The sequence below is a fragment of the Orcinus orca genome, chromosome 21, assembly GCF_937001465.1.
Source record: "Orcinus orca chromosome 21, mOrcOrc1.1, whole genome shotgun sequence".
Lineage (NCBI taxonomy): Eukaryota > Metazoa > Chordata > Mammalia > Artiodactyla > Delphinidae > Orcinus > Orcinus orca.
The window spans coordinates 12,838,429-12,865,342 of record NC_064579.1 but is presented as its reverse complement, the minus strand read 5'-3'; the positions used below and the strand labels follow the sequence as shown (position 1 = coordinate 12,865,342).

The following is a 26,914-nucleotide window of genomic DNA, read 5'->3' as shown; positions in this document are numbered from 1 at the left end:
TGTACTTTGCTGTTACACGCCTATCTTTCTCCTTTGTGTGCCTCCCTGTTCTCTGTTTGTTAGAAGTGCTTTCGCTATAGGAAGGCAAAGGGAGAGAAAGAAAACAACTTGAATTAGTCATTTAGTCTGCAGAGGTAATAAAATTGCAAGAGTGACATGAAACTAAACGTTAACAGATGTTGAGCTTGAGTCTTGCTTATTTGTACTAAATCAGCACGGGTAATGAAATTAACAAGAACAATGTATTTTAAACTTATTATAAGTGACCATTTCAAGTCATCTCACCGATAATAATTCTTTTAGAGGATAATTCTTATATTTTAGACCACACTACATTGTAATCACACTGTGTGATTTTGTATCAGCATCATGTATGTTCATGATTGAGTTCAGTTCAACAAATAATTGTTGAGCCTGCTGTGTGTATATACAAGGACCTCTGTAAGAACAGATCAAATTGATCACCAAACACATCTCCATTTCTTCTCTTGTCTTTGGATGTACTTGCTTAATACAACCTTATATATTAGGTTCAAATTGCACATACATTAGACTTGTTCCAAAATATCTATTATTTATGACAAGTGTTCCCCAAAATAGAGCCTGAAGAGTGTGGACCTTTGTGTAATATGTTAATTTTTCTCTCCTGCAGGCACCAATCCTTATTTGACTTTTCACTGTGTTAATCAGGGAACTATTTTGCTGGATCTTGCTCCAGAAGATAAAGAATATCAGTCAGTAGAAGAGGAGGTAATTGTACATGAAAATTTTTAATTATCTTTTCCTGAAATCTGTGCTGAGTCTTAGACTCATCAGTGACACAATATAATAGAATTGAATTTTTGAAAACAACAGGAGGAATGTCTTCAGAATTACACACTGGCGTATTTTCAGAAAGTTACTCTCTTTTGTTCTATAGATGCAAAGTACAATTCGCGAACACAGAGATGGTGGTAATGCTGGTGGCATCTTCAACAGATACAATGTCATTCGAGTAAGTTTTTAAAATTTCAGGGTGAAAATTGGATTGCACAGCTTGTCTGAATATCAAACATAGGCTGGGGCAGCTGGCGTTAGTGAGGCAAACATGGCGATAAGACTCCCAGCTCACCCACTAATTTGGACCATAGCTGACAGTAATTTCTGTTATCACTATTTCAAAGTAGCATTAAAGGCCTGGATTTTCAATCAATGTAATTGAGTCAGTGTTTATATCAGTATGCATGTATCTCTTAATCTCAGTATCTTATTTATAACATGGAATAAATGACTGCCATATGCTTTTTTTCAGAGGGATGTCATGAAGATGAATAAAATCAATTGAGAACTGGGTTAACCCTTTGGGTTAATGGACCTATTGAAATTACACCAGTGCACATCAGAATTACCTGGGGAGCTTTTTGAAAGTACAGATTTATAAGCCCCTGTATCCTGAAATTCAATAAGTCCTCAGTTGATTTTGAGGTATAGCTAGGTATGGTGCAGAATAACAAACAAAAACTGTAGCTGAAACTTACGTCACTAAAAGCCAGAGTATTAACTGAATTACACTGGCCTGGCAACTTTATCGTTTTTAAATAATGTTTTAAGCAAACAAAACATAAAACAAGTTGAACCTCCCTAAAGGAAAACATACTTCTTATTTTAAATCATAAACTACCAATTAATAAACATTTCACTAATTCACTTCTTTCTTCCTCATCCTTAAAGATTCAAAAAGTTGTCAACAAGAAGTTGAGAGAGCGATTCTGTCACAGACAGAAGGAAGTGTCTGAGGAGAATCACAACCACCATAACGAGCGCATGTTATTTCACGGTGAGTGTCCCGACAGTCATTATCCCTCTGGGTGTTTGCAAACTCCAGTAGGGTGAAAAGCCTGTGTTACTGACTATATTAGTGTTGTGTTAAAAATGGTTTGTTCTGATTTTTTTTTTTAACTACATGTTGGTACCAGCTTGCTAATGCATTACATGTTAGTACAGGCTTTCCAAGGCATGTACAGTGAAAATCATTTATCTGAAATTGTCTCAGAACTTAAATTGCACACTGAGCCATCTAGATAGTGAAATACTCTTTTTGTTGTAGTTTAGCATAATTGTTTTAGTTTATTAGATTATCTGTTTTTGCTTAAAGTAGGACTGGGTGTAAAATAATCTGTATCTTCAAAGCCACGTTGTACCTTGCTATCTAAAATCTCATGCCGTCTGCAAAATGCATATAACACCCTTGCTATGGGTCCCTGATAAGATTCTAGTACATGATAATAATTTATGTAAGTAGACCATCTTACAAAATAAACTTTTCATTTAGGCGTTATTAATTAGTATTAATCTGCCAAGTGCAACTAGTATGCAGCTAATTGAGATTCTAGAAAAGTGCTCGAAACTGATCTTTCTGACTTTATATTTTTAGGTTCTCCTTTCATTAATGCCATTATTCATAAAGGGTTTGATGAGCGACATGCATATATAGGAGGAATGTTTGGTGCCGGGATTTATTTTGCTGAAAACTCTTCTAAAAGCAACCAGTACGTTTACGGAATTGGGGGAGGAACAGGCTGCCCCACGCACAAAGACCGGTCGTGTTACATATGTCACAGGTGAGCATCTTGCCTTCTGTGTAATGGTTGCTGTCCTCAAGTCATGAACCAGATTGGTTTCTCAGGCTCTGCAGAAGTCACAGGTCATCCTCAGTCTTACTCCTAATGAGTCAGACTGTTTTGGGGTTGGATAGGAATAGCTGATCAGCCCCTGCCCCAATAGGAGTAGTGACAACAGAGCTGACAGCAGCGGTAAAAGCTAGTCATAGGTTACAGTGAAGCTCCCTCCATTTTGGCTTTCTCCCTGGGTTCCAATTTCCTTGCTTCAGATTCAGAACAAGGTTGAGAATTATTTCTGGAGAACAAAGAACCTCTAGCTTCAGTCACATTTGAACTAAAGTCACATTTGAACTAAAGCACATAACTTCTATAAACAAGTAGAACCTTTAATTTGCTGACTTTGCTAGTGATATTTTAAGGCAGGGTATATAATTAGTTAGAAGTCCAACCTCAGAATATAACTTTGGAATTAATAGTAAACAAATGAATATTAGCTTTTTAAATGGGATTTTAAAACTCAGAAATTTGAGAGAATGTTATAAACTCTCAGAAGTCAGTGAAAAAAATACCATTCCCTTTCCTGTCATTGGAAAAGGTACAAAAAGAATTGTGCTGTACAAAGATTGCAACTTATTGCATTTCTCTTTAGATTAACCAGCTGCATTATTTTTGCAAAGTCAAGTTAGTAAGATACCTTGTAATCCAGTTGAAACCTCAGAAAGACCCATATAACCATGAAATTCATTATAGTTGTTCACCTTAAAACTTCTCTCTCTCAGTTTCGTTGTGAAAAAAATTGTAGCCATCAGCAGTTCTAGGACAGATGCCCTATGTCCAGAAGAAAACTTCTTTCTATTAAGGTCGCTGTGGTTAATAACACATAAAAATTCCCAGGGATATATAATTGCAGAAATTTCCCTTTGTTGCTTCAAACCTAACTCCTAAATAACAGTAAAAGTGAACGTAGATGTGGATTAACAGTTGCTTATTAAAATTAGACACACATGTTTATGTCTTGGCCAGGATTTCCTAGAAAACAGAGCCTGAAGCAAAAGCTTATGAACTAGCACTTTCCTGGCAAGTGCAACCTCAGGGAAGCAGGAGTGAGGTCAAGGAAGTGAGGCGGAGAAAGAGGCAGAGCAAAGACCGGGAGGTGCACCGGTGAGCTGGCCACAGTTTCATAACCAGTGCAGTCGGTTGCTCAGTCCATGAGACCTGGACTCATACGGTCTGAACTGTTACATCTCAGAGCAGTACATCATGGGGGAAGAGAGCTGAATTTATGTGCTGGCGCCTGCCTTGCTCTGGTCAGCATTTGCCCCACAGGGCGTTGGTGTCCCCCCTTGGGGCCGCTGCGTCTGCAGGATGCACACACAAGGCACAAGGCAAGCCGGTGAGCAGACGCGAGCTAGTACCAGCCTCGCGGGCCAGCCAGGCAGGTCCTGCATCTTCTTTTGTCTCCACAGCAACAGGGACACCCTGGGGCAGGAAGCAAAAGGCAGAAAGCGAGGGCCTGTCAGGTCAAGCTTTGAGTGACATATGGACACTGGGAGTAGCCATGGCAGTGGGCCCAGCGGGCTGAGCGGGCAGAGTCCAGTGACACTGTAGTGCCACCACAGTGTGGAGATAGAGCTCAAAAAGCTTCCTTCTAATGCAGATCCAAATGTTTTCCTCTGGGGCCTACAAGAGGATACAGTTGATGCCAAGCCAGCATCCCAGAGGGTCATCAGTAGCATCACACTAAAAAAGCCAGCCCAGGCAGGACTCAATTAAACTGGGCCTGGCACAATTTCTACTCAGAGTAATATCTCTGATGAGTCACAATGCAAAGATCATACTCCATTACTAAAAATAAACTATTTGATTGAATAACAGGTATTTACAGTTAACAGTGTGACCAATCTTATAGCGTAGTTAAAATATTTATTAAAATGTTTGTTAAGGGTTTGCAAACTTTTATTTTAAAGAACTACAAAGTAAGTTTTTTAGGCTTTGCAGGCTGTATGATCCCTGTCACAGTGACTCAGCTCTGCCCTTGTAGTACAAAAGCAGCCATGGTCGACTTGTAAATGAATGTGTGGCAGTGTGTGGGAATGTGTGCAGTATGTGTTCCAGAATGTGTTCCAGTAAAGTTTTATTTACAAAAACAGGTGGCAGACTAGATTTTGGCCCATACTTTGCCAACCCCTAGTTTATATAATACACTTTCTTTCCAATCAATCTTTCTTCTCCTCTATAATGTTTAACAGCTGCCCCAATTCATGTTTCACTCAGGTAGTATAATTTCCAGACCTACAGTTAAGCTAAGTATTTTTATATATAACCCCCTTTTATTATTATGTATCTCATCCCAGTTTTTGCTTCTTCATAATGAGTAATAAGCCTAATCTTAATTTCAGATGCTGCTGCCATCTGCTTATTTTCTTCACTTTCTTCCTATCCAGCCACATGCATCCTTCCAGAAGACAGTTTTTGCTAGTATTTGTCCTTTTTCCACTAGTCAAAAACTTGCCAAGTGTTTTCTATGATTGATTTTTAAACCACACCAAAATTTTAAATGTTAAGTATAACTATTGAGCCTGCTAACAGCTTATAGTAAAGCAGTATATCAAATCTTATCCTATTCCTACTCATAAAATCAAAAGTGACATTTAAATTAACTTGCCTTATATTAACTGCTTTTGAAAAAATCAGTAAAGCTAACAGTTATGTCATTCTAAGATTGCTTTCCTTTTTTCTTCAGACAAATGCTTTTCTGTAGAGTGACCCTTGGCAAGTCCTTTCTGCAGTTCAGCACCATGAAAATGGCTCACGCCCCCCCAGGCCATCACTCCGTCATTGGGAGGCCGAGTGTGAATGGGCTGGCCTATGCTGAATATGTCATCTACAGAGGAGAGCAGGTATGGTGCTCGTGGAATAAGCATGACCAAGCTACCATAAACAGTTGATTCAGAATGCGGAGACCACGTAAGAGTTAAAGAAAGCCATTTAATGAAATATCCACCACATAGTTTGATAGCGTTAGTTGATTCAGTTCAAAATGAGCATACCAAAATTCTTTGATATCATCTTTATACGTAGATCCCATCATTCACCTGTCAGCCAGGTAATACAATGTAAACAAGATGGTGGCTGAGAAATAAAGGTGTGGCGTCTCGTGCAGCTCTTGTGGCCTGCTGCTCTGAACTAATGCCTCCTCATGGCATGGAGAGCTAAGAGTAGCTGCCATTCAAAGATCTTTGTGAGGTACTTGCCACAGGCTGGTCACATGAGCTGATCAGGGCACTTACACAGAAGAATAGCTTTCTGAGTCTTAAAGCTACAGTACATTGAATTCTGCCAAATGCTTGAGGCTCCAAGATAAAATGGTCAACAAACAGGAAAACTTTCTATCATTTTCAATCCAGGCCTTAACTCTCACAATACTGCTAAATGCCTACTAATTTGTCTAGAAACAAAAACCAATTTGTCTGAACTTAATTGAATTTCAAATGGATACTTTAACTACACTGTTAGAGAAAACTAAAAAAGGAGAAAGAAGAAATTAACTATATACAAGTAAACTATGAAAACGATTTTCTTATATGCCAACAACCTTGGGCCGGGTCAGGTGTGGAGTAGGGGGAAGAATTGCAAACAAATCCTGGGTTTCATTTAGTAGATCTGTTGATTGTGGTGGTTTGGGCAAAGCATTGAAACTCTTTTAGCTGTATTCTAGGATTGAGCAAATGAGTAAATGTGTTGATGTGTTAATTTTGGGAGCTGGGTTCTCACTGTGGAAGAAGAGACATATAAATGTGGAATGGGGGAAGGTAAGAATGATGCTAGGGACGGACTGAAATTGGAGATATCGATATGAACTGATGCTTTCTAGTATTTGTATGTTTGTACACATGTAAATAATATGTATGTATAGGTATATGTGTAAGAGGTATATAAGAGATATATGTAAGCATGAGTATATATGTGCATGTATTTCTTAGCACTGTCTGCTGAAAGCAAAGAAACCCCAGTAGCAATAAGCACACCTAAAGCCCAGATCTTGGTCTCCAATACCAACCCCCACTAAAAGGAACTTTGGAGAAACAGCTAATTCCAGGGCTGGAGCAGAATAGGAACAAGATGAGCCCGGAACAACATCTTGTTATAACAGAAAGTAATGAAGTGCTCAAAAGCAATGATGGGAGCATGTCACAAGGACTCAGAGCTGGCTTGAAGTGGCTCCCACTGGCCAAATCTGGGATAGTTTGAACATCAGAATAAGTACAGTCATAAATTTTAAAACATTGGAAAGAATACGAATTTATGTTTCTATACTGATAACAAATAGATAAATAAATAAATGAAGGGGAAAGGAAGGCTTTGCTTACAGTAGAAAGCCAAGGGCAGGTGGTAGATAAGGAGGGAGTACTAGATTTGCAGCCATCATGGTAAAGATTAGATCAATGGATGCTAAATGTAGGGGATAATTTTGATACGGAGAGGAAGATTGTGCATGGTCTTCTTATTAGTTATAAAGGACGGGGGAAACCCACAGTAATTATACTTTGGAGAAAGGGGGCAGTACCTTGCCCAGATGATCAGAATTAACATCACCAATGAGGGACAGATACACACAGAGTGTGCCTCCAGATGTCATATTCTGAGAAGAGCCAAAATCATCTATGCAGTGTTCCAGCCAAGAATGTATGACCTCAGTCTAATCAAAATGAAGAATGTTCTATTAAAAAAAAAATTGAGGGGAAGACTGGATTCTTCAAAAATGTCAATGTTATAAAAGAGAAAGGCTTTGAAAACTTTCAGATTAAATGAAACCCAAGAGACAGGACAACTAACTTCAGATTCTGCCCCCAAATTGGATCTGGTACTAGAAGAGAAAGGACATTATTAGATCAACTGATAAAATTGAAATGTGAACAGTAGGTAGATAAAAGTATTATGTCAGTATAAAATTTATGTAAGAGAATATCCCTATTCTTAGGAAGTAAATACTGGCATATTTAGGGATAAAGAACCATGATGAGGTATATTACTTACTCTCAAATGGCTCAGGGAAAAACGTAACTGAATCTGTCTGTCTGTCTGTCTGCCTAGTATATATAGAGGTGGGAGAAGTACACATGATAAAGCAAATGGGATAAGTAAAACCTTTACAATATTTGGATGTAGGTAAAGCGTATACAGGTATTTTAGGTACTAGCTTAATTTTTGCAACTTAATATGTTTTGCAGTTGTTTCCAAATAAAAGTTTAAAAACTACCGAAGAATAAATTTGTCAAATTTTTCTGTTTAAATCAGAAACTCCCTACTTCTAGAGAAAACACTTTCACTTTGACTCAGTAATTCCACTTTTAGAAATTTGTTTTAGATATAATCAGTGATGATCACACCCAAAAAAAACCCTACAAGAAGGTTCATCGCTATGTTGATTATCATAATGAAAATTTTAAACAACCTAAATATTCAACAGAAAGAGAATGATTTAAATGAATGTTAGTATATTTATGTGCCTGTGATTTAAAAAGTATATTTAATGGTATATGCTAAACACAGAATCAACCAAAACATAAGAGCAGTTATCTCTAGGTATTGAGATTATAGGTGATTTCAGTTTTCTCTACCATACACTTTTCAAGATTTTGTAAGTTAGCTATGGGAAATAGAATTTCTTTCACGCTTGGGTGTAAAGAAATAATAAGGGATACTAATAATAGGTTTACATTTGTAGTATTTGCTGATCTTTCAACCATTTCCTAAGTAGTTTGACTTGATAACTTGTTTAGATTCCCTTGCTAAAAGAATTTTAGAGAATGATGTGGTCCAAATCATATTTGAAAGAAAAAAGTACCTTGAAAACTGAAATGTGTGTAGTAGCTGTTTTGTTTCAGGGGAGCATACCTGTGCTTCCATATCCAGGTGCTTCCCACATGGACAGTGTTTACGCTAATGTCTACTAATTGAGTCGCTGCCCATGAGCAATTTCTCCTGATTTATGGTGGACTTTTCCTTTGGTAACTTTTCTTTCATTCCCCTTAGTGATACCTTAAATCATCTTTCACCCTTAGTATCAACACTTTCAAGAATACGTAAATTCAGAGGGTTGGTTCGAGGAGTATTATTTATTTATTTATTTTTAAATTATTTATTTATTTTTGGTTGCGTTGGGTCTTCGTTTCTGTGTGTGGGCTTTCTCTAGTTGCAGTGAGCAGGGGCCACTCTTCATCACGGTGCGCGGGCCTCTCACTGTCGCGGCCTCTCTTGTTGCGGCCTCTCTTGTTGCGGAGCGTAAGCTCCAGACACGCAGGCTCAGTAGTTGTGGCTCACGGGCCCAGTTGCTCTGCGGCATGTGGGATCTTCCCAGACCAGGGCTCGAACCCGTGTCCCCTGCATCGGCAGGCAGATTCTCAACCACTGCGCCACCAGGGAAGCCCCGAGGAGTATTATTTATTATTGGTGGGATTATTTGTTTCTTTGGAATTGAAAAGATGTGTTGAAAATTAACTACACTGTGCTTGAAAGAAAAGTAGTTCTGATTTTAGTATATGACTGGACTTAGAGTATCAGGAATTTTTTTGTGCGTTGTACTATAAGCTTCACATTAAATTAGACAATAGAAGAGGTATTCTCTGGTCATTGGCCACTTCAGACATGTGGCCTGTTTTACTGAAATGATATGAACAATGCAGAGTTATGTAACTTGGAGAATAGAAGACTACACAGTGATTTGTAGGATGATTTTCAAATACACAAAATCATTCAAGGGAGCATGTTTCTTCACCTCTGTGGAGAATTAACTGAAAGCATTTGAGTTTAAGTTGTAGCATTGAGGATTTGGGTTAAGAAGAATTTTCTGAAATTCAGTTACTAAAAGTGGCTGTTGAATCTTTTCTTGTAGGTACTTTAAAAATATGCTCTATGCTTTTATAACCAGCATGGGTTTAAAGTAAGACTTGACAGGAAATCATGTTTGTTGGTCTATCCTGGGCCCTTCTAGTCCTGCAGTTTAGTAATTCCCTTGCCTTAAATCACACCTGGACTTTGATGTGATTAATTCCTATCTCAGTCTGTACACAGAAGCAATTCAGTAGCCTAATCAGTAGGAACCAAGAGATAAGGACCTGTAAGTCATTCATACCATTAGCATCTTAGAATCTGCCTAAAATTTACATGTGTTAGGAATCTCCTAAGATAGTGTACTACCAAAATTCACATGCTTGCATTACCAATCCCTTTGCTTAAGCAACTTTTCTGCAAGCAAAAGGATGTATCATACAAAGTATCATAGATATTAAATTTCATTGGGACAAAAGGAAGTAGGAGTGAGCTTCACACTCATTTTTTTTTTTTTTTTTTTGTGGTACGCAGGCCTCTCACTGTTGTGGCCTCTCCCGTTGCGGAGCACAGGCTCCGGACGCCCAGGCTCAGCGGCCATGGCTCACGGGCCCAGCTGCTCCGCGACATGTGGGATCTTCCCAGACCGGGGCACGAACCCATGTCCCGAACCCGTGTCCCCTGCATCGGCAGGTGGACTCTCAACCACTGTGCCGCCAGGGAAGCCCCACACTCATTTTTGACACTTAGCACATGCTCACTGGGGTTAGTTTTAAATTCTTCTTTTTCTGTCTGGCTTATCTTCCCAAACAAATGGGAAACTTCTTGACAGCAGGGTCCATATCTTACCCCAGAGTGCTTTGTATGCACTAGATGCTCAATATATGTGTATTGGTGATGAATAGATAATTTTCTTGACCATTAAACTATCTGGTTGATTAACCAGTTTTTTCCATTTTTCCACCAGTTTTTGAGCCTTCCTAGATTCTTTATACCCAACTCTAGAATTAGCAATAGATAGCTAACCTACCTTGTAACTAAAAACTAAAATACCGTTTAAAACCATTCCAACAATTAAGCAGTGTTCACATTATAATAAAATAAAACTACAAACTATTTAGTTATTGTGCTCCGGATTGGAAAGTCAGGAGTAATGAAGATTGTCAGTCTTAGTTATTCCAACTACGTGTACTAAAGATGGAAACCGTTGCTGTTTTAGTTATTCCAACTACGTGTACTAAAGATGGAAACCGTTGCTGTTTTTAAGTCAAACCAAAACAGACTGGAATTTTGGAAAAGAATATTATGAGTGATAATGGTTCCTTACATGAATAGAAACAGTTATAACTTTTCAAAACATACGTACAGTTTTTGTTTTTTTAATCCTTACTGAGACCTCTTCAAGAAGAACTAGTCTTTGATGAATGAGAATAATAATGTTAATAGTAATAACTAACACAAACTAGATTTTTACTATGCCAAACCTATTCTAGGATCTTTGTGTTTAATCTTCACAAAAATCTTGGTGTCGTTACTGTTCCCATTTATAAATGAGGAAAGCGGAGGCACCTGACATATAACAGTTTCTGCAGAGGTGTAAAATTATAAAGAAATAATTCAATAAATCTATCACATGTTCATTTCTGCATTTTAACTAATAAACAGTCCAGTTTTCTTAATTCTTCATTCTTTCCATTATCTTACTCTCTAGGTCAGCATTCAGCAAATTATTTGGGGGCCCCAAAACACTTACCTCACCAAAGAGTACTATTTTTCACCCACAGACCACTCTGAAATATTGAGTCGAGTCTTATCATTATGTTAGAGTTAGGGGTGACGGGTTCCTAGGTAGTGTACATGGCTTCACCCTGCCCCCCTTCCACCTGCCTTTGTAGGGATTTCTGGTTTGTAACCACTTTCTGGTCAGGCTTCCTCTTCCCACCAAGAAGTGCTCTTCCCACTGTAAGCACCGAGCCTTCGGTTTTACTACAAGAAAGAAGACACAGAAGAGGAGGGAGTACAGGGGGTGGAGACTCTTCATCAGAGTCATTTTCTTTCCTGTAAAAATTGCCTTTAACTAGTCAACTTGTAAAAATCACCTCCAAACTGTTGCCTCTGAGTTACTGGTGACTCAGCACACGTTGCCTTTCTTCCTCCTCACTCAGTGGGTTACATCATCATCTATGATTAATTTGAAATGAGTTCAGTGAATTATTCTGTCATGTAACAGACTTTTCCTGAAACATGCTATGTGACGGCACTATGCTAGGTGCTGTGAGAAAGAGATTTTTTTCTTGCCTGAGTTTTCCTGTTTATGGCATGTGGCTGTCTAGTGAGGGATAAATATAGTGTAACCATTTTACAGTATCCAAAAGTAGAAATAACATTATAACAATCCTAGGATTATAGGATTTACACAGGTGTATATACAGATATGGAGGCGGACCTCCTAACTGTCCAGGCACCTGTGCATTAGCTGACCTTCGTAGGCTCTTGGGTGTACATAGAGTACGGGTTATGATCAACAGACTCTGAGGCTTCCACGTTGTCGGGCTTTAGTATTTTAGCTGCCCAGAGGGTGACGTGTTTTGCTTCCTGTCCTTTCCAGGCATACCCAGAGTATCTCATCACCTACCAGATCATGAAGCCGGAAGCTCCTTCACAGACCACGGCAGCTGCAGAGCAGAAGACCTAGTGAATGTCCACTGGTAAAGGCCAGATTGGATTTAAACCTGGGACTGGATGACAGTGGATTGTTTTCAACAAAATCAATATTCTATAAATCCCTGACAGCCTAGAAATAAGCTGTTGGTCTTTTATAAAGCATTGCGATAGTGATGAATATAGTATGAGTAACTGATACATACTCAACTGCTACTGTTCCCTTTGAGGAAATGTTTACAGGGGCGGCCTTTTAACATATCTCAGGCTCATTTTCATTGTAGTTATCCATTGCTAAGACAGGATTGCTTCAATCTAGACTTGGAAAAAAAGAAAACATAACCAGTACTTTCCCAAATGTTCACAGTTCACACACTACATTTGCTTTGCTATATATGGCATGTGTATATAGTAAATATACACATATGACAGGTTCATTTTTCATTTTTTCTGAACATTCGTCATTCACTTTTTGTTGCTATCGTTGTTGTTGTTACTTTGAAAATGAGCCGAGCCTTCTTGAGGATATTTTGCACAAAGTCACACTGACTAAAATCACTAGTGATGTAACCCAAGCTTCTGGCTGAGCAAGGCTTAGTTTCCACTTTTTTTTTTTTTCCACTGATTTATTTTGTATCTGTACTTCTTATCAACGTAAACTGAGATGGAAAGGAAAAACACCACGTTTCAGTTTCCTTCTATTGATTGGCCAGTCTTACAAGGGAAAGGCACAAACATCAACCTGATTTAGGAGCTCCCAAGTTCAGAGCAGTCGAAGCCAATGAGAGCCACTCACACTCTCCAACTCAGGCCTTCCTCCGACGTGTTCAGGACGGTGCTGGAGGACCAGGAAGAGCCCAGCCAGCGAGAGGCTTGAGTGATGCTGTTGTGACGTTCAGAGGGGAGACCGCCAGGGAGGCCCGTGAATCCAGGAGAAGCAGCATTACGACACATGAGGGGCCTGTGGTGCGATAATAGGACCACAGAAAAGGACAACGAGGGCTCCTCACAGAAAACACGACTTCTCTCCACTTAACCCGCACCACCAGAATTGTCGCCCCCAAAATTAGCTGCCTTATTTCCAAATTCAGTGGAATTATTGTGCTGCATTAGAGTCTCAAAACAATTACTTTATTGTTTCTCTAGTTTAGAAAGCTGGGATTCAAATCCTGTGTAGTCACTAGATAGGCACAGATGCAAGAACTTTTTTGTTTACTCCAGATTTGGGGTTTATTTTGAGTGAGGTGCTTCCGATAGTTTGTGTAGGTCCCTGCACTAAATTTTTGAACCATTTTCTCAAACTTCTTAGTAGACAAGGAGAACAAAAATGGAAACCAAAGCTCTTTCAGTTATTTTTTAAATGAAAGTGGAGATATAACCGTACTGTTTCTTCCTGAAATCACTACTTTGTTTTGCTTTTTTTCTCAACATTTGTCAAGTGCACATTGTTACTTGTAAAAAATTATCCATTACAGTTCTCACGCTTGCCCTTTTCACCTTAACTGAATATTGAATTAAGTGCATTAACTTACTTACTTTGACATGCTATGCGTCTACTCAGCTTCGAAGCAAAAGTAATATAAATGTGATGGAAAAAAGGAAAAACTGTGTGACGCAAACTTGCCATTTCAACTTAAAGTCCTGAAAACTAACTTGCTTGTTTGTTCTTTAATACAGGCTGATTAAGCTGTGACCTCATTTAATCTCCTGAGGAAAAATAAAATGGTTACATGCAAAGATTCTAGAATAGGCTCTTAAAATATACATTTTGCTTTCCTTTTGGCTTGAGTCCAATGCTAGAACTAGACATCGGGAACTAGTTTTGAGTTTTATAGCTGAATCTTGCATGGGTCCTCAAAATTAAATCAAGAATTAGCCTCAGTTGTTGCTTCTATTGAAGTTTTAGTGACCCAAGCTGGGTGTTTGTGTCTTGGCTACTTGTTTAATAGCACTAGAATTCCACATGAAGCTCTCAAGTTTGATATCCATTGAGGGCTTTTTTCCTCCCTTCCTTCTTTTTTGCTGTGTGTAACAGTGGGTTGAAGGAATTGGCATCTGTGTAGTTTTCAGTAGCTGTGAAAGTGTATATTACTTGCCTCCCCAATTAGATATAGTTTAAAATGGTAAACACAGCTGTGATTTTTAGTTAAATAAAAGGGTTAATATGGTATAGATCCCAAAAGCTTTATAGCTTCATTAAAAAGATAAGCCACTACCCAACTGTGGTTATATGTTATTTCCATCATACTAACTAGATTAACGGATGTGCCAGTTTTAAACTTCAGCCTTACACTTGAGAAGGTAAACTGTGGTTCAGTATTTAAACCGCCAATGTTACGTTTCTGATGTTCTGTGTGCCAAGTAAAGGTACTGTGTCTAAGGAGGACATTTGCTGTACTTCTTGTCTCGTAATGATTCAAGTATATAGTAGTTCTTGAAAGAATGTGTACATATTATTCATCTGCTGAAGAGAATGAGTTCATTGATGTCTCACAGGAGCCAAATACATTTTTTCAAAACTTGAAAACCAAAGGTCATCATGAGTGCATTCAAGTTAGCAAAAGTTGATTGCGTTTGGAATTTCCACCCATAGCAGTGTGAAAAACCCTTTGGAACTCAAAAGCATGGCTTTAAGTTAGGCTAAAATGCACTTAATTTCTTGTATACACACTGTATAGAAACACTAGCAAGTGAGGACTTCCAGTGTGGCCTCCCCTGAGTGGCCCCTCTGTTTCCCAAACCATATAGAAGAGAGAATCCAGACGCCTCCACCGGTTCCACCACAGGTCTGACATCAAAGGGCTTCTAGACCTGATGGCCCAGTTTGCTAGCTATTGGCATCAGTTAAGTGCTCTGGACTGGACACTTTCTCCTTGTACTTGGCCTCCTTCCCTTTTCCCCAGATTGCTAGTCTGGAATTATAATTAGCTCCAGCAATTACCTTTGACCCCTCTCATTTTCCTCCTTTCTCCATCTTGAGTCTTGCATATGGCGACCGTACCTCTGTATCCACTTCGCAACTAGAACTGGGTATTAAGCCTCATGTGCTCTGCTCAGAAGATTCTGCCACTTTGTCAACAAATGACAGCATGGAACCCAGAGTTTTAATTCTATGCAAAATAATAGCAGTACAACCAGGATTCTTCCTTACCTTTTCCTTCTTGGAATTTGGAATCTCTAGCTTTTCGGTAACATAAGTAGAATAAACAGTATTAGGATGTTTTTGTGAAATGGCACCCTTGTGCTCGTTTGAACTTGATGTTAGTGGCTACAGTAATTTCCCTTTGCTCTCAAAATAGCGAAGTGCATTGATATATGCAGAGAAATGCCTGAATATGGCAAATAAAGTAATATAGATGAATATTCTATTATTATAGCCTTTGTACAAAAAAATAAACTTTTGGTGTATGCTGGAAGACAGCATTAGAATACAATGAGTTGTCTATGTTTTTCTCTATTTCAGTAAGTCTCCCACCTGCACAAAGGTTATTGGCCACTGCTTACCCTCCCTTTTTTTTTTTTAACATGTTTATTGGAGTATAATTGCTTTACAATGTTGTATTAGTTGCTGCTTTATAACAAAGTGAATCAGCTATACATATACATATATCCCCATATCCCCTCCCTCTTGCGTCTCCCTCCCATCCTCTCTATCCCACCCCTCTAGGTGGTCACACAGCACCGAGCTGATCTCCCTGTGCTATGTGGCTGCTTCCCACTAGCTATCTATTTTACATTTGGTAGTGTATATATGTCCATGCTACTCTCTCACTTCATCCCAGCTTGCCCTCCCTTTTAAAACGTGTGCACCTTCTGGATTTCTGTAATTGCTTTCAAACAGAGATGGTATGTATTTTTAAGCACCTTTCCCCCAGTGTGTCCAGATCCCATTTGTATGATAATCTGTGATAAACAGCCTTTTTTCTGTGTTTTCTGTTGGGCAGTTATCTTGCATAGAGCTATAGATTTTAGTCATTCAGGCAACACTCAAAACTGACATAAAGATAGGGTTTCATGTGTCAGAAATTTACTTAAAGACTGAAGCTAAACTTCTTTGTTGTCAAATCAGTGACAGAGAAATGAAAAGACAGTGATTGTGAAGATAATATTTGCGCTTTGGCTGGACACGTCTAGCACATGAAAAGGAAATGCATTTAAAAAAAAAAAAAAACCACCCTAAAAAGTGGAGGCTTCTTCAGATACTTTGTGAGTTCTGAAATTAATAGACACTCTTTCTTCTTAAGAAAGCCTTAACTATGGCAGAAACTTTTTAACCTTTTATATCCTAATAAATACAGAGTTGTAATTGCATTTCTCAGTGTGTGAAAGGTGTCGCCGAGTTGGGCGTATCTCCGTGTATCTCACACCTGGTAAGCGTACTTAATGAGAGTCTGTTTCATAAGTAAGCCTCCTTTACGTGCAAAGGAGCTGAGAGAATTGATCCATCCCAATTTGTCTACATCTGAACTTCCTCAGCTACCAAATCTTCTGGTTCAGAGAAATGCTAGAAAGGTTTTGAAAGCCATTAAGTTTTGTGCATGTGGGGATTAGCAACAACTCATAAAGTGACACCAGGTAGAGTTTGGGTGTTGCACAAGCTGATTTTTAATCATTTTAAAATATAAACCACGGTGATAAGTGAAAAGCAGTAGGAAACTAAAGATTTTATATACTAAGACCAAACGTGCTCACGATGTGACCAGTTTTAAACATCTGCCAGAGGGTTGTGCCTCCTTTGAAATAACGTTCACACAGTAGAGATGATTGCATTTTGACTCTTCATTCTTTCGTGTTTTCTTTTGCGATTTACACTTTCACATCTCCACACGCAGCCCACCACCCATCTTTTCAAACAGATTTCTCATGCTCTAGTATGCAGAGTGTTCGGTTATTTTTCGTCTGTCTGCCCTTTTTTGCAGGCAGCCCTTGAAGCCCCTTGTTGATTCCTAGCATTTGCAGAGAAATGTAGTTAAACCCTGGTGGGGGGGGTGTCTCTCCCACACTCCCAGGCCCCTCCCAAGGTTCAGGATGAAAAGCTAGAGGACGCAACAGTAAAAATTAGAAAAGAACCAAAATCTTTAAGGCTAATAGCCTAGACCTAGAAGATGACCTTGACTATATAACCATTGTATTCATTACACAGAATATTTAAACTCTTCATGTGCATAGAACACCTGCCTCTGCTTTCACTGTGTCAAGCTCACCCTGTCTATGTGGTAGTAGTATTTGTCTGATACCTACAAACTAAAAAGGTACTTTTATCAACAAGGTGTCTCAAACACATTACAAAACCAGCTTTGAGGAAATCTAGAGTGTTTCCTGGCAACAGCATTTGGAGTAGTAACTGTATTTTCTCATTGTGATGTTGGTCTGTGTACGTAACCAATGTAGTGACTCTTTGGTTCATCATTGGTGTTGTTTTCATTTGTAGTCTCTGTGTGACCCACCAGTGGCCGGGGGTTCCAAGCCCCTTTCCTTTCCTTTTTGCATTTGTCTTTTTGTAGAATTGCCAGATAAAATACAAGACACCCAGTTAAATTTGAATTTCAAACAAATAATTGTGTCTCTTAAGTATGGTTCATGCATTATTTGGCATATATTTACTGTAAAAAAAATATTATTTATCTGAAATGGAAACTTAACATCCTAGGGGTTTTGGCTTTGCTTTGTTTGGTTTTACTGAATCTGGCAACCCTAGCGATTTGGTTGTGGAAAATCGCTTTCAGCACGTACATTCTTCTAGATTTCACCATCTTTCACGTGGAATGGCACCTTTTCCCCCCACCCTCTACTTTCCAAAAGAGGGCATCAAGGAATTCAACCTGCCTGCATGGTGGGTTTCTATTTAAGGCATCTTTATGATTATATTTAACCAGTAATTGTGCTTTGGCTAAATGTCTAACTTACAGTACTTGTAATTGTTTAATATTCAATAAAACCATTTTTAAAGTTTACTGTATGTGGGTAGCAGTTAGCTCTGAAGCGTTTTCATTTGCCTGTTTGTTCCTTTCAACCTGACCAACCTTAACGCAACTGACCTAAAACTGTCGGAAAATACGGATAACAGCTCCCTCTCATCTTCCTAGTGAGACCTGTGTGAAGGGCCTTAACCTCACCTCTGAGCCCACATGGGAGTCACTGAAATACAGCGCTAGCAGGAGAAGCACAGCTGCCTTTTAGAAACATCTCCGCAACGAATCACACCGACTCCCAGGGCAGCTTGAGGGGCAGCAAACTCATATCCCTGCCCCCCTCCTCCTATCATACTGGGGGAGGGGGCAGGGAGCGGACTACCTGCCTGTGATGATACTGCCTTGGTTGCTGGGCCTCAGGTTAGAGGCAGCACACCCTATTAACAACACTTGTAAACCTTTATCACTGGGCACGGTTCACTTTCCTATTACTTTATAATCATAAGACAGTTACAGCAGGCCTCCAAGCTGAAGGAGGACCTGGCATTATATTGGGAATAATAAGAGGTCATCTGTTCCCATTGTTGGGACCTGGCTGCCAGATGTGCTGCTTGGCATCTACTCCGAAGACCTGGACCTAGAACGAGCAGAAGTGGAAGGGGGTGGTGTGTGACTTCATTTGACCAATCCCCACCTGCCCTATAGGGCTAGTAAAACGTCTTTATGTAAGATAATGTGTAGGTGACATGTTCATTTTGTTAGTACGATTCTTGGCATACTTTACGTAGCCAAGGACTGATTAGAAAAGTAAGTCTGTTCATCTCCACTTTCATAATTCTGCTCACAAATCAGGAGTACGTGATACAAAGCATAAGATAAATTAGGTGTTTGGGACTAACAGATACACGCTACTATATATAAAATAGATAAACAAGGACCTACTGTGTAGCACAGGGAGCTATATTCAATATCTTGTAATAACCTAGAATGGAAAAGAATCTGAAAAAGAATATATATCTGAATCACTTTGCTGTATACCTGAAACTAACACAACATTGTGAATTAGCTATATTTCACTTTTTTTTTTAATGGTTTAAAAAAAAAAAGATAACCGTGCCATGGATGCAAATCTGCAGCCATATGAAGAGGCTGGAGTTGTCAAGAAGCCATGGCTGCCGTGGGCCACTAAAGTGCTTCACAGCTCCCAGGAAATTCTACGGGGACTCTGGTTCTCTACTTTTCTATCTACCAAGTAGGAATACTTTCTGCCAAATAGTTATTTAATAGGAATATTTGGAAGATACACAAGATAACACAAATCAAGTGCTCTTGGGGTCCTAGGAGAAAACAAGTTTAACAATGAGAGGCTTAGGCGACCAGGTAGTCTGTTAGTGCACCAAGTTTGCTGAAAGACCGTGTAGGATGAGACACCACCTCTGCCCTCAGACTGCCTAAGTTCATGGCCTGGCTCTGCCACTTACACACCATGTGACCTTGGGAAGCTCCCAAGGTGCCTCAGTCTCCCCATCTTCAAAATGAGTCTCCTCCTACTACTAGTTCAGAGAGTTGCTATAAGAAGTTAATAGTGTTTTCTGCTGGACTGGAACCCAGGTACTAGAGAGTAGACCTGGACCTCCAAGACACACAATGAGCAGCTGCTGATTTAGGCTGTGGTTAACTAGTTCTCGCTAAAAACAGAATGCTCTGGTGTATTTCAAAATGGTTCCTTTCTCTCTCCCACTGCCCAAAGCACAAGGAGATTTTTCTCCAATATTTACTATTTGAGCTCCTGGAAATAAATCTCACACAATTGTAGTGGACCCTGATGACTGTGTCCCCCTGGAGTTTTGAACTTAGAGTTGTCCACATTCAGCCTCCAGCAATTCATCAATTACAGTTCTTGTTTTCCTTCCGGTACTGGTTCCCAGAGAAGTTTCTGCTCATGAGTCTCTGCTCCAGTAAATTGTTATTCTCTGTATTCGCCTGTCAAATTCTCCAATCCTGGGGACAGCAGTTTCCCCTGTGTCCTTACCACTCCTACGTATCCTAGAAAAGTGGGTTTTTCAGCCTGGGTTTTGACGTGTTGTTAGGAGTAGCACCTTCCAAGCTCCTTACATCAGAACTGGGACCCCCAGACCACAATGACTTCTTAAAATATAACACTAAAGGCATGATCTATGACAGAAGGAAACTGATAAGCTAAATTTTTATTAAAATTAAAAACTGTTCTGCAAAACATACTGGGTAGAAAATGAGAAGATAAGCCACAGACTGGGAGAAAATATTTGCAAAAGATAAAGCATTACTATCCAAACTATACAAAGAACTTGTAAAACTCAATATTAAGAAAATAACCTGAGTAAAAAATAGGCCAAAGACCTGAACAGACACCTCGCCAAAAAAGATAAACAGATGACAAATAAGCATATGAAAAGATGCTTAACTTGTGGCATTAGGTAAATGCAAATTTTAAAAATGACATACCATTACACACCTATCAGAATGGCCAAAATTTGCAACACTGATGACACCAATTGCTGGGGAGGTTGTAGAGCAACAGGAACGCTCATTCATTGCTGGTGGGCACACAAGATGGTACAGTCACTTTCGAAGACAGTTAGGCCGTTTCTTACAAAACTAAACATACTCTTACCATAAGCTTCAGCGAAAGTGCTCTTTGATATTTACTCAAAGGTGTGGAAAACTTATATCCATACCGAAACCTGCACACAGATGTTTATGGCAGCTTAATTCACAATTGCCAAAACTTGAAAGCAACCAAATGCCCTCCAGTAGGTGAATGGATGAATAAACTGTGGCATATCCAGGCAGTGGCATATTTATTCATCGCTAAAAAGAAATGAGCTATCAAGCCATGAAAAGACATGAAGGAAACTTGAAAGTTAAGTGAAAGAAGCCAATCTGAAAAGGCTACAGTCTGTATGATTCCAACTGTATGACATTCTGGAAGAGGCAAAACTATGGAGACAATTAGAAAAGTGGTTGCCAGGGGTTTGGAAGGGAGAGAGATGAGTAGGTGAGCGCAGAGGGTTTTCGGAGCAGTGAAAATACCTTGGTGATACTGTAATAGTGAATACACGTCATTAGACAGTTATCAAAACCAACAGAATGTACAACACCAAGAGTGAACCCTAATGTAAACTGTGGGCTTTGAGTGATTGTGACGTGTCAGCGTAGATCCATCAGTGCTAACAAATGGACCACTCTGGTGGAGGATACTGGTTAAGTGGGAGGCTGTGCACGTGTGGGGCAGGCGTGTATGAGAAGTCTCTGAACTTTCTGCTCAATTCCACTGTGAAACCAAAACTGCTCTAAAAAATTTAAGTCCATTTTATAAAGAGAGAGAAGGATAGAAACATGTACAGTCAAAGTGTATACATACATACTTTCTCTTTTCGTTGAGAGAGGAGACATAGAGATGCACATGAAGAAATAAATATTAAATAAAGAAAAATAGTTAATTAATTTTGACCTAATTCCTCCTTTGACTTCAAGGAGGTGAATAGTGTAAACATATATTAAAGAAACCTGGTATTTTTAATTAGTTTAAAACTGGGGCGAGGGACTTTCCTGGTGGCGCAGTGGTTAAGAATCCGCCTGCCAATGCAGGGGACACAGGTTCGAGCCCTGGTCCGGGAAGATCCCATAGGCCACGGAGCAACTAAGCCTGTGAGCCACAACTACTGAGCCCACGTGCCACAACTACTGAAGCCCGCGCGCCTAGAGCCTGTGCTCCGCAACAAGGGAAGCCACCACAAATGAGAAGCCCGCGCACTGCAACGAAGACCCAACGCAGCCAAAAATAAATAAAGAAAGAATAAATAAATATATAACTGGGGAGGACAGAGGGAAAAAGCAAATATTCTCTATGTTTCCTCCACTTTGAGCTCAGAACCCGGTTTTGTAGACCAGTGCTCCAAAGTTCAGACCCTGGAGAAGCGTGAGGAAAAGAGAACAGTTAGCCAGACAAATCTTCTCCCAGGCACTCACTCAGTGTATGACATTGAAATAGAACTGATGTTCCCTTGCTTGGCACTGGGGACCAAGCTACAAGGTGAGCAGCTGTGTTCTCTATCTAAATATTCTTTAAAATAAGACAGGAGAGTGTTTACAAAAAGAATTGAAAGCAGGGACTCAAAAAGATATATATGTTTTAAACTATTATAAGCAATAGTCAAAAGACAAACGACAAACTGGGGGAAATATTTGCAATTCAGACTATAGACACGGGGGCTAATCTCTTTCATAGAGAAAGAGTTCCTGAAAATCTGTAAGATAAAACAGATCAGGTAAAAGTTATGAACACACGGTTGCTAGAAAAAATACACATAGTTCTTGAATATGTAGAAATTGTGCAATCTCATAATAAAAAAAATGTAAGTTAAAATAATAAGAAGTTAACACAAGTTACCTCTCAGATTGACAAAACTCAGGAATTTTTATAACAAAGTGGTGGTGAGTGTTTGGGTAAAAAAGCAGTGGGTGGGGGAGAAGTTACATAAATATAAACACACTATACCTTCATGTGCTTACTCATAAATGATTCTCCCAGAATATCTTCTGGGTGAGTATGTCAAAATCTGGTAACACTGGTAAACACGGGTAACCTGGGTGTTGAGAGATAGTTGAGAAGGAGGCGTTTTATCATATACACGTCTATATTTTTAAAACGTCTGATCTGTGTGAATAAATTAGCTACATAAAGAAATTAGGAGTGAGTCAAATCATTTATCATTTGACGTGAGGGGATTTCCACAATACATTGAGGGAAGCAAGATGCAGAAAATTGTGTATCGTAGGATCTTGTTTTTATAAAGCAAACAATACCAAATAAAATCCCTATATGTAGTTATCATGTAGATACCTGGTATATGTGCTTTATACCATATAATACAATACATTATATTGTATACAACTCTACGAGCGTGGAAAGATAAGGAAGGACACGTGATCGTTAACAGTGGTTGTCTGCAGAATCTGGTGGAGGGAGGGAGGGAGCTAAGTAAAAAGAAAGTATTCTTTAACAATATGGCTGACATTTTTGAAAGAAATAACTCTGTGTGGGTCTGTGTGCATATATATATTTTTTTATGTCTTTCTGTCTAGAACATAGAACAAAGAAAGAAACATCACCTGCAAGCCACAAAGAAGTATAGAAAGCATGTGTATGTATATATGTATGTATGTATCTATATATATATACATGCACCCACATATATATAGAAAGATGGTCATGGAACGTTTAGGGTGATTGTAACAGAGATACAGGATTTCAGAAGATTTTTTGCTTTCTAATATTTAGATTGTGTTTGAATTTTTTTTTTTTTTTTTTGCGGTACGTGGGCCTCTCACAGCCGTGGCCTCTCCCGTTGCGGAGCACAGGCTCCGGACGCGCAGGCTCAGCGGCCATGGCTCACGGGCCCAGCCGCTCCGCGGCATGTGGGATCTTCCCGGACCGGGGCACGAACCCGTGTCCCCTGCATCGGCAGGCGGACTCTCAACCACTGCGCCACCAGGGAAGCCCATGGGTTATATTTTAAATGGGGTTACATTGTTGTAAACAAATATCCAGAATCGACATTCAGCCTAATTACAGAATTCAACCTATAAATCTACCGTCATATTTCTATTACTTAATGGTCAGGTGCTCTCTATGATTGAAAGATAAATCCCCAACTGTTACTTAAAATAAAAAGGAGACATATACAGACATACCAGACAAGCAGTAACCAAACGAATGTAGACATGGTATTATTGATTCCAGACAAAGTGGGATGGAATATTACCTGGAAAATAAGAAACATCACCTACAAGCCACAAGAAGCTGTATCAAGCACGACTTCATGCATGCAAGGCAACATCGGAACACAGAAAACACAAACTGTTAAAATCTTCCACTATGATTCTGATTTCATCAAATCCTCCTCGTATTTTTAATTCATTCCTCTAAGAAACTGACAAAATAAAAATGAAAATATCAGGGAGTTGAATATCATATTTAACTAACTTGAACTTTGTACCCAAAAGCAGAGACTGTACATTCTTTTTGAATGTCTTTGAAACATTTAAAATAATTGACTTAGCTAACATCTCAAATATTATCCTGTTATCAGGGAGGAAGAAAATTTCCTCTACCTTTCTACGTTATTCTGGCTGGTCTAAGAATTAAATTGACATGAGATAGATTAACAGGAGAAAATCACACAAAAGTTGAATGACACAGATCCATGGGAGAGACCCAGGAAAACTGAGTAACTCACCAAAATGGCTGAAACCCTCACCTTAAAGACCGTCTGCAGCTAAAGATAAAAGAGGATGTTGGGGGTACTGATTTGGGACTTCAGAGGGGAGGAAGGCAATTTACGTGGAGATGGAAAAGCAAATGTTTGGTAAATAAATGTTTGCTGGGCCTGCAGAGACAGTGGGACCCAGGAATTTTAACAAGCAGACTTTGCTGGGTTCCTCTTTGTCTACTAGGTTATCTATGGTGATGCTCCCTTCCTGGAACAGGTCCTCTATCTGCATTCTTTAGGGGAAGCTCAAAGTTTCTTCCTGAGTCTTTTGTTCCTTGATTACTTCCAATTCGAAATAATCTGCATGGCAAAAAGACACTTAGGGGTGGCAAACTTTGCTACCCGGCACTGTCAAACACATACATTTATAAAATGCATAAATAAAAGTCTTGAAGTAATTACACCAAATGGCTCATTTTGGTTACTAAAAGTAAAGGAAAGTGGGGTGTCGGGCAGGGATATGGAGACGGAGGAACTTCCATTTTTCCTTGTATGTATTTGTGTTCTTTGAAGTTTGGGACAGTGAACATATGTATTCATATTCGTGTATTTTCATGTATTTATCATTAAACAAATTTACTGGTGTATAATTTACCCATTTTAAGTGTAAAAGTCAGGTTTTGTTTGTTTGTTTAGTAAATTTACTAAATTTAAGAGTTGTACAAACACCCAAAGTGGTGATGCAGAGTCAGCTTGGGAACACTATGATGGAGATGCCTGGAACTCCAAGGTCAAGTTCCGGAGCTTTTCCACTGAACTTCCCCATGGCAACTAGTGGGGAGCCAGTTTCCTCAGCTACTGCTCTGGTTAAGAATAGATTCCCTGCTTTCACAAGAGACTTCAGCGCCATTTCCAGAAGATCTTCAGGGCTCCCTCTTCTGTCTGTGCTGTCAGCAGTGAGCTCCCTGGAACTCCTATGGGTTCTTTGCTAATTCCTGCACAATGAAGTGCACACTTCTTCAACCGCTGGGTCCTTGGGCTGGACCAAATCTTTACGGAACAAGTCATGAAATCCGCAATCTCTAGGGTAAGAGACGACTTTTCTCTAAAGGAAAGTACGTGTTGGAGAAACTGTCCCTTTCACCTTGTTTTTAACTTGTCCATCCAGCCTCTCTCTTCCAGGAAGAGAACTGGTCAGATCTCAGGACACCCACTGGACTACATTTTCCCCATTGGGTAAGGTCCTCACACCTCAAGATTAGCACATTCATCTTATTCTTTCTCCTGCTACAAAGTCTGCATCTTCCCCTCTTCACCTGCAGCTAAGAAGCTAACTTAGTGTGGGGCTTGCTCTGTAGACAGAGCTCTTTTGTGTTCATTGGGTGACAAGGTCTAAGCTGGCTTGTCAAACTCAGCTCTTATCTAAGACCCACTGTTGGGAGGTAGCAGACGTGTGCCCACATGACAGATGTTACTTGCTTCTAACATCCTTGGATGAAAATCCCAGTCTAAACCTCCCCAGCCCTGTAGCTCTATGTGCCTCCAGAGATCCAGGGAAAAGAATCTTAGCAGGGGCTTGTGGGGATGCGTCTGTCTTACCCAGAGATCCTGGGTAAGACCTTTGTCTGCCTGTCCCAGCCTGGCCGCCAGACACAGGGTTTCAGTTGCTCTGTCCACTGGTCGTGGAGGATCCAGAACAATTCTAACTGTTCATATTGTGCGCTCAGTTGGTCCCTGTGCCACTCACTGTGCAGCAGGAAAGACACCTCAGGTGGACCTGAACAAACCTGACGTAAGTGCTAATGGGGAGAGGCGGGGAGTTGAAATCGGTGGTGACGTCAAATGCTCCTGCCTTTATTTCCTCCTTCGAATGTGCTTTTTCAGCTTTCTACTTTCCAGCATTTTTTTACCTAAGGTTAGGTTTATCTTGTGATGCTTTCTGGATCACATGGGGCCAATATAGCATAAGCAGACAGTATGCATAGTGGTTAAAAGCTGTGTTTTGGTCCTTGGACGAGGTCTTGGATGACCAATGTCTCTGGATTAGGGGTGAAATTTGCATTTTCAGGTTTCCTAGTTAACTCTCTGTTTATTGGTGTGGTGGTTTGAAAAATGGCTACGATGAATTTTTTTTTTTTTTTTTTTTCGCTGTACGCGGGCCTCTCACTGCTGTGGCCTCTCCCGTTGAGGAGCACAGGCTCTGGACGCGCAGGCTCAGCAGCCATGGCTCACGGGCCCAGCCGCTCCGCGGCATGTGGGATCTTCCCGGACCGGGACACGAACCCATGTCCCCTGCATCAGCAGGCAGACTCTCAACCGCTGCGCCACCAGGGAAGCCCACTACGATGAATTTTTGACATTCCTTCCATCCAGAGGCAGGGTTTGGCTCGCCTCCCCTTGAACCTGAGCAGGCTTGAAACTGCTACAACTGATAGAGTCGAGAGGAAGTGATGCTCTGTGACTTCTGAAACCAGACCCTAGAAGGGGGTGGAGCATCCACTTTGGTGGCTGGAATACTCGCTGGAGTTCTCATCCGTCTTGTATGGACTCTGACTGCTCGACTGGAGAGGGTGCATGTAGGCGCTCAAAGCGACAGTCACAACTGAATTGTGAGTCTGTGAGTCGACAGCCAGATCAGCTGCCAGTCCTGTGAATG

The 26,914-nt window shown here is 40.0% G+C and overlaps 1 protein-coding gene across 3 annotated transcripts in view; it reads left to right on the top strand.

Annotated features, from left to right (window-relative positions):
• TNKS (tankyrase) overlaps positions 1–18,046 on the top strand; it is a 176,695-nt gene extending 158,649 nt beyond the window's left edge. Inside the window, exons 22-27 of one of the 3 annotated variants that reach the window (XM_004277152.4) lie at positions 653–750; positions 920–994; positions 1,711–1,816; positions 2,414–2,600; positions 5,344–5,500; positions 12,040–18,046. In XM_004277152.4, coding sequence (XP_004277200.1) covers positions 653–750; positions 920–994; positions 1,711–1,816; positions 2,414–2,600; positions 5,344–5,500; positions 12,040–12,126 — 710 coding nt within the window. In that variant the 3' untranslated portion in view covers positions 12,127–18,046. Of the gene's footprint in view, positions 1–652; positions 751–919; positions 995–1,291; positions 1,817–2,413; positions 2,601–5,343; positions 5,501–12,039 lie in introns of those variants that run through there. The other 2 variants (XR_004475386.2, XM_033400604.2) reach the window with 2 other exon arrangements.
• Positions 18,047–26,914: the final 8,868 nt, after the last annotated feature.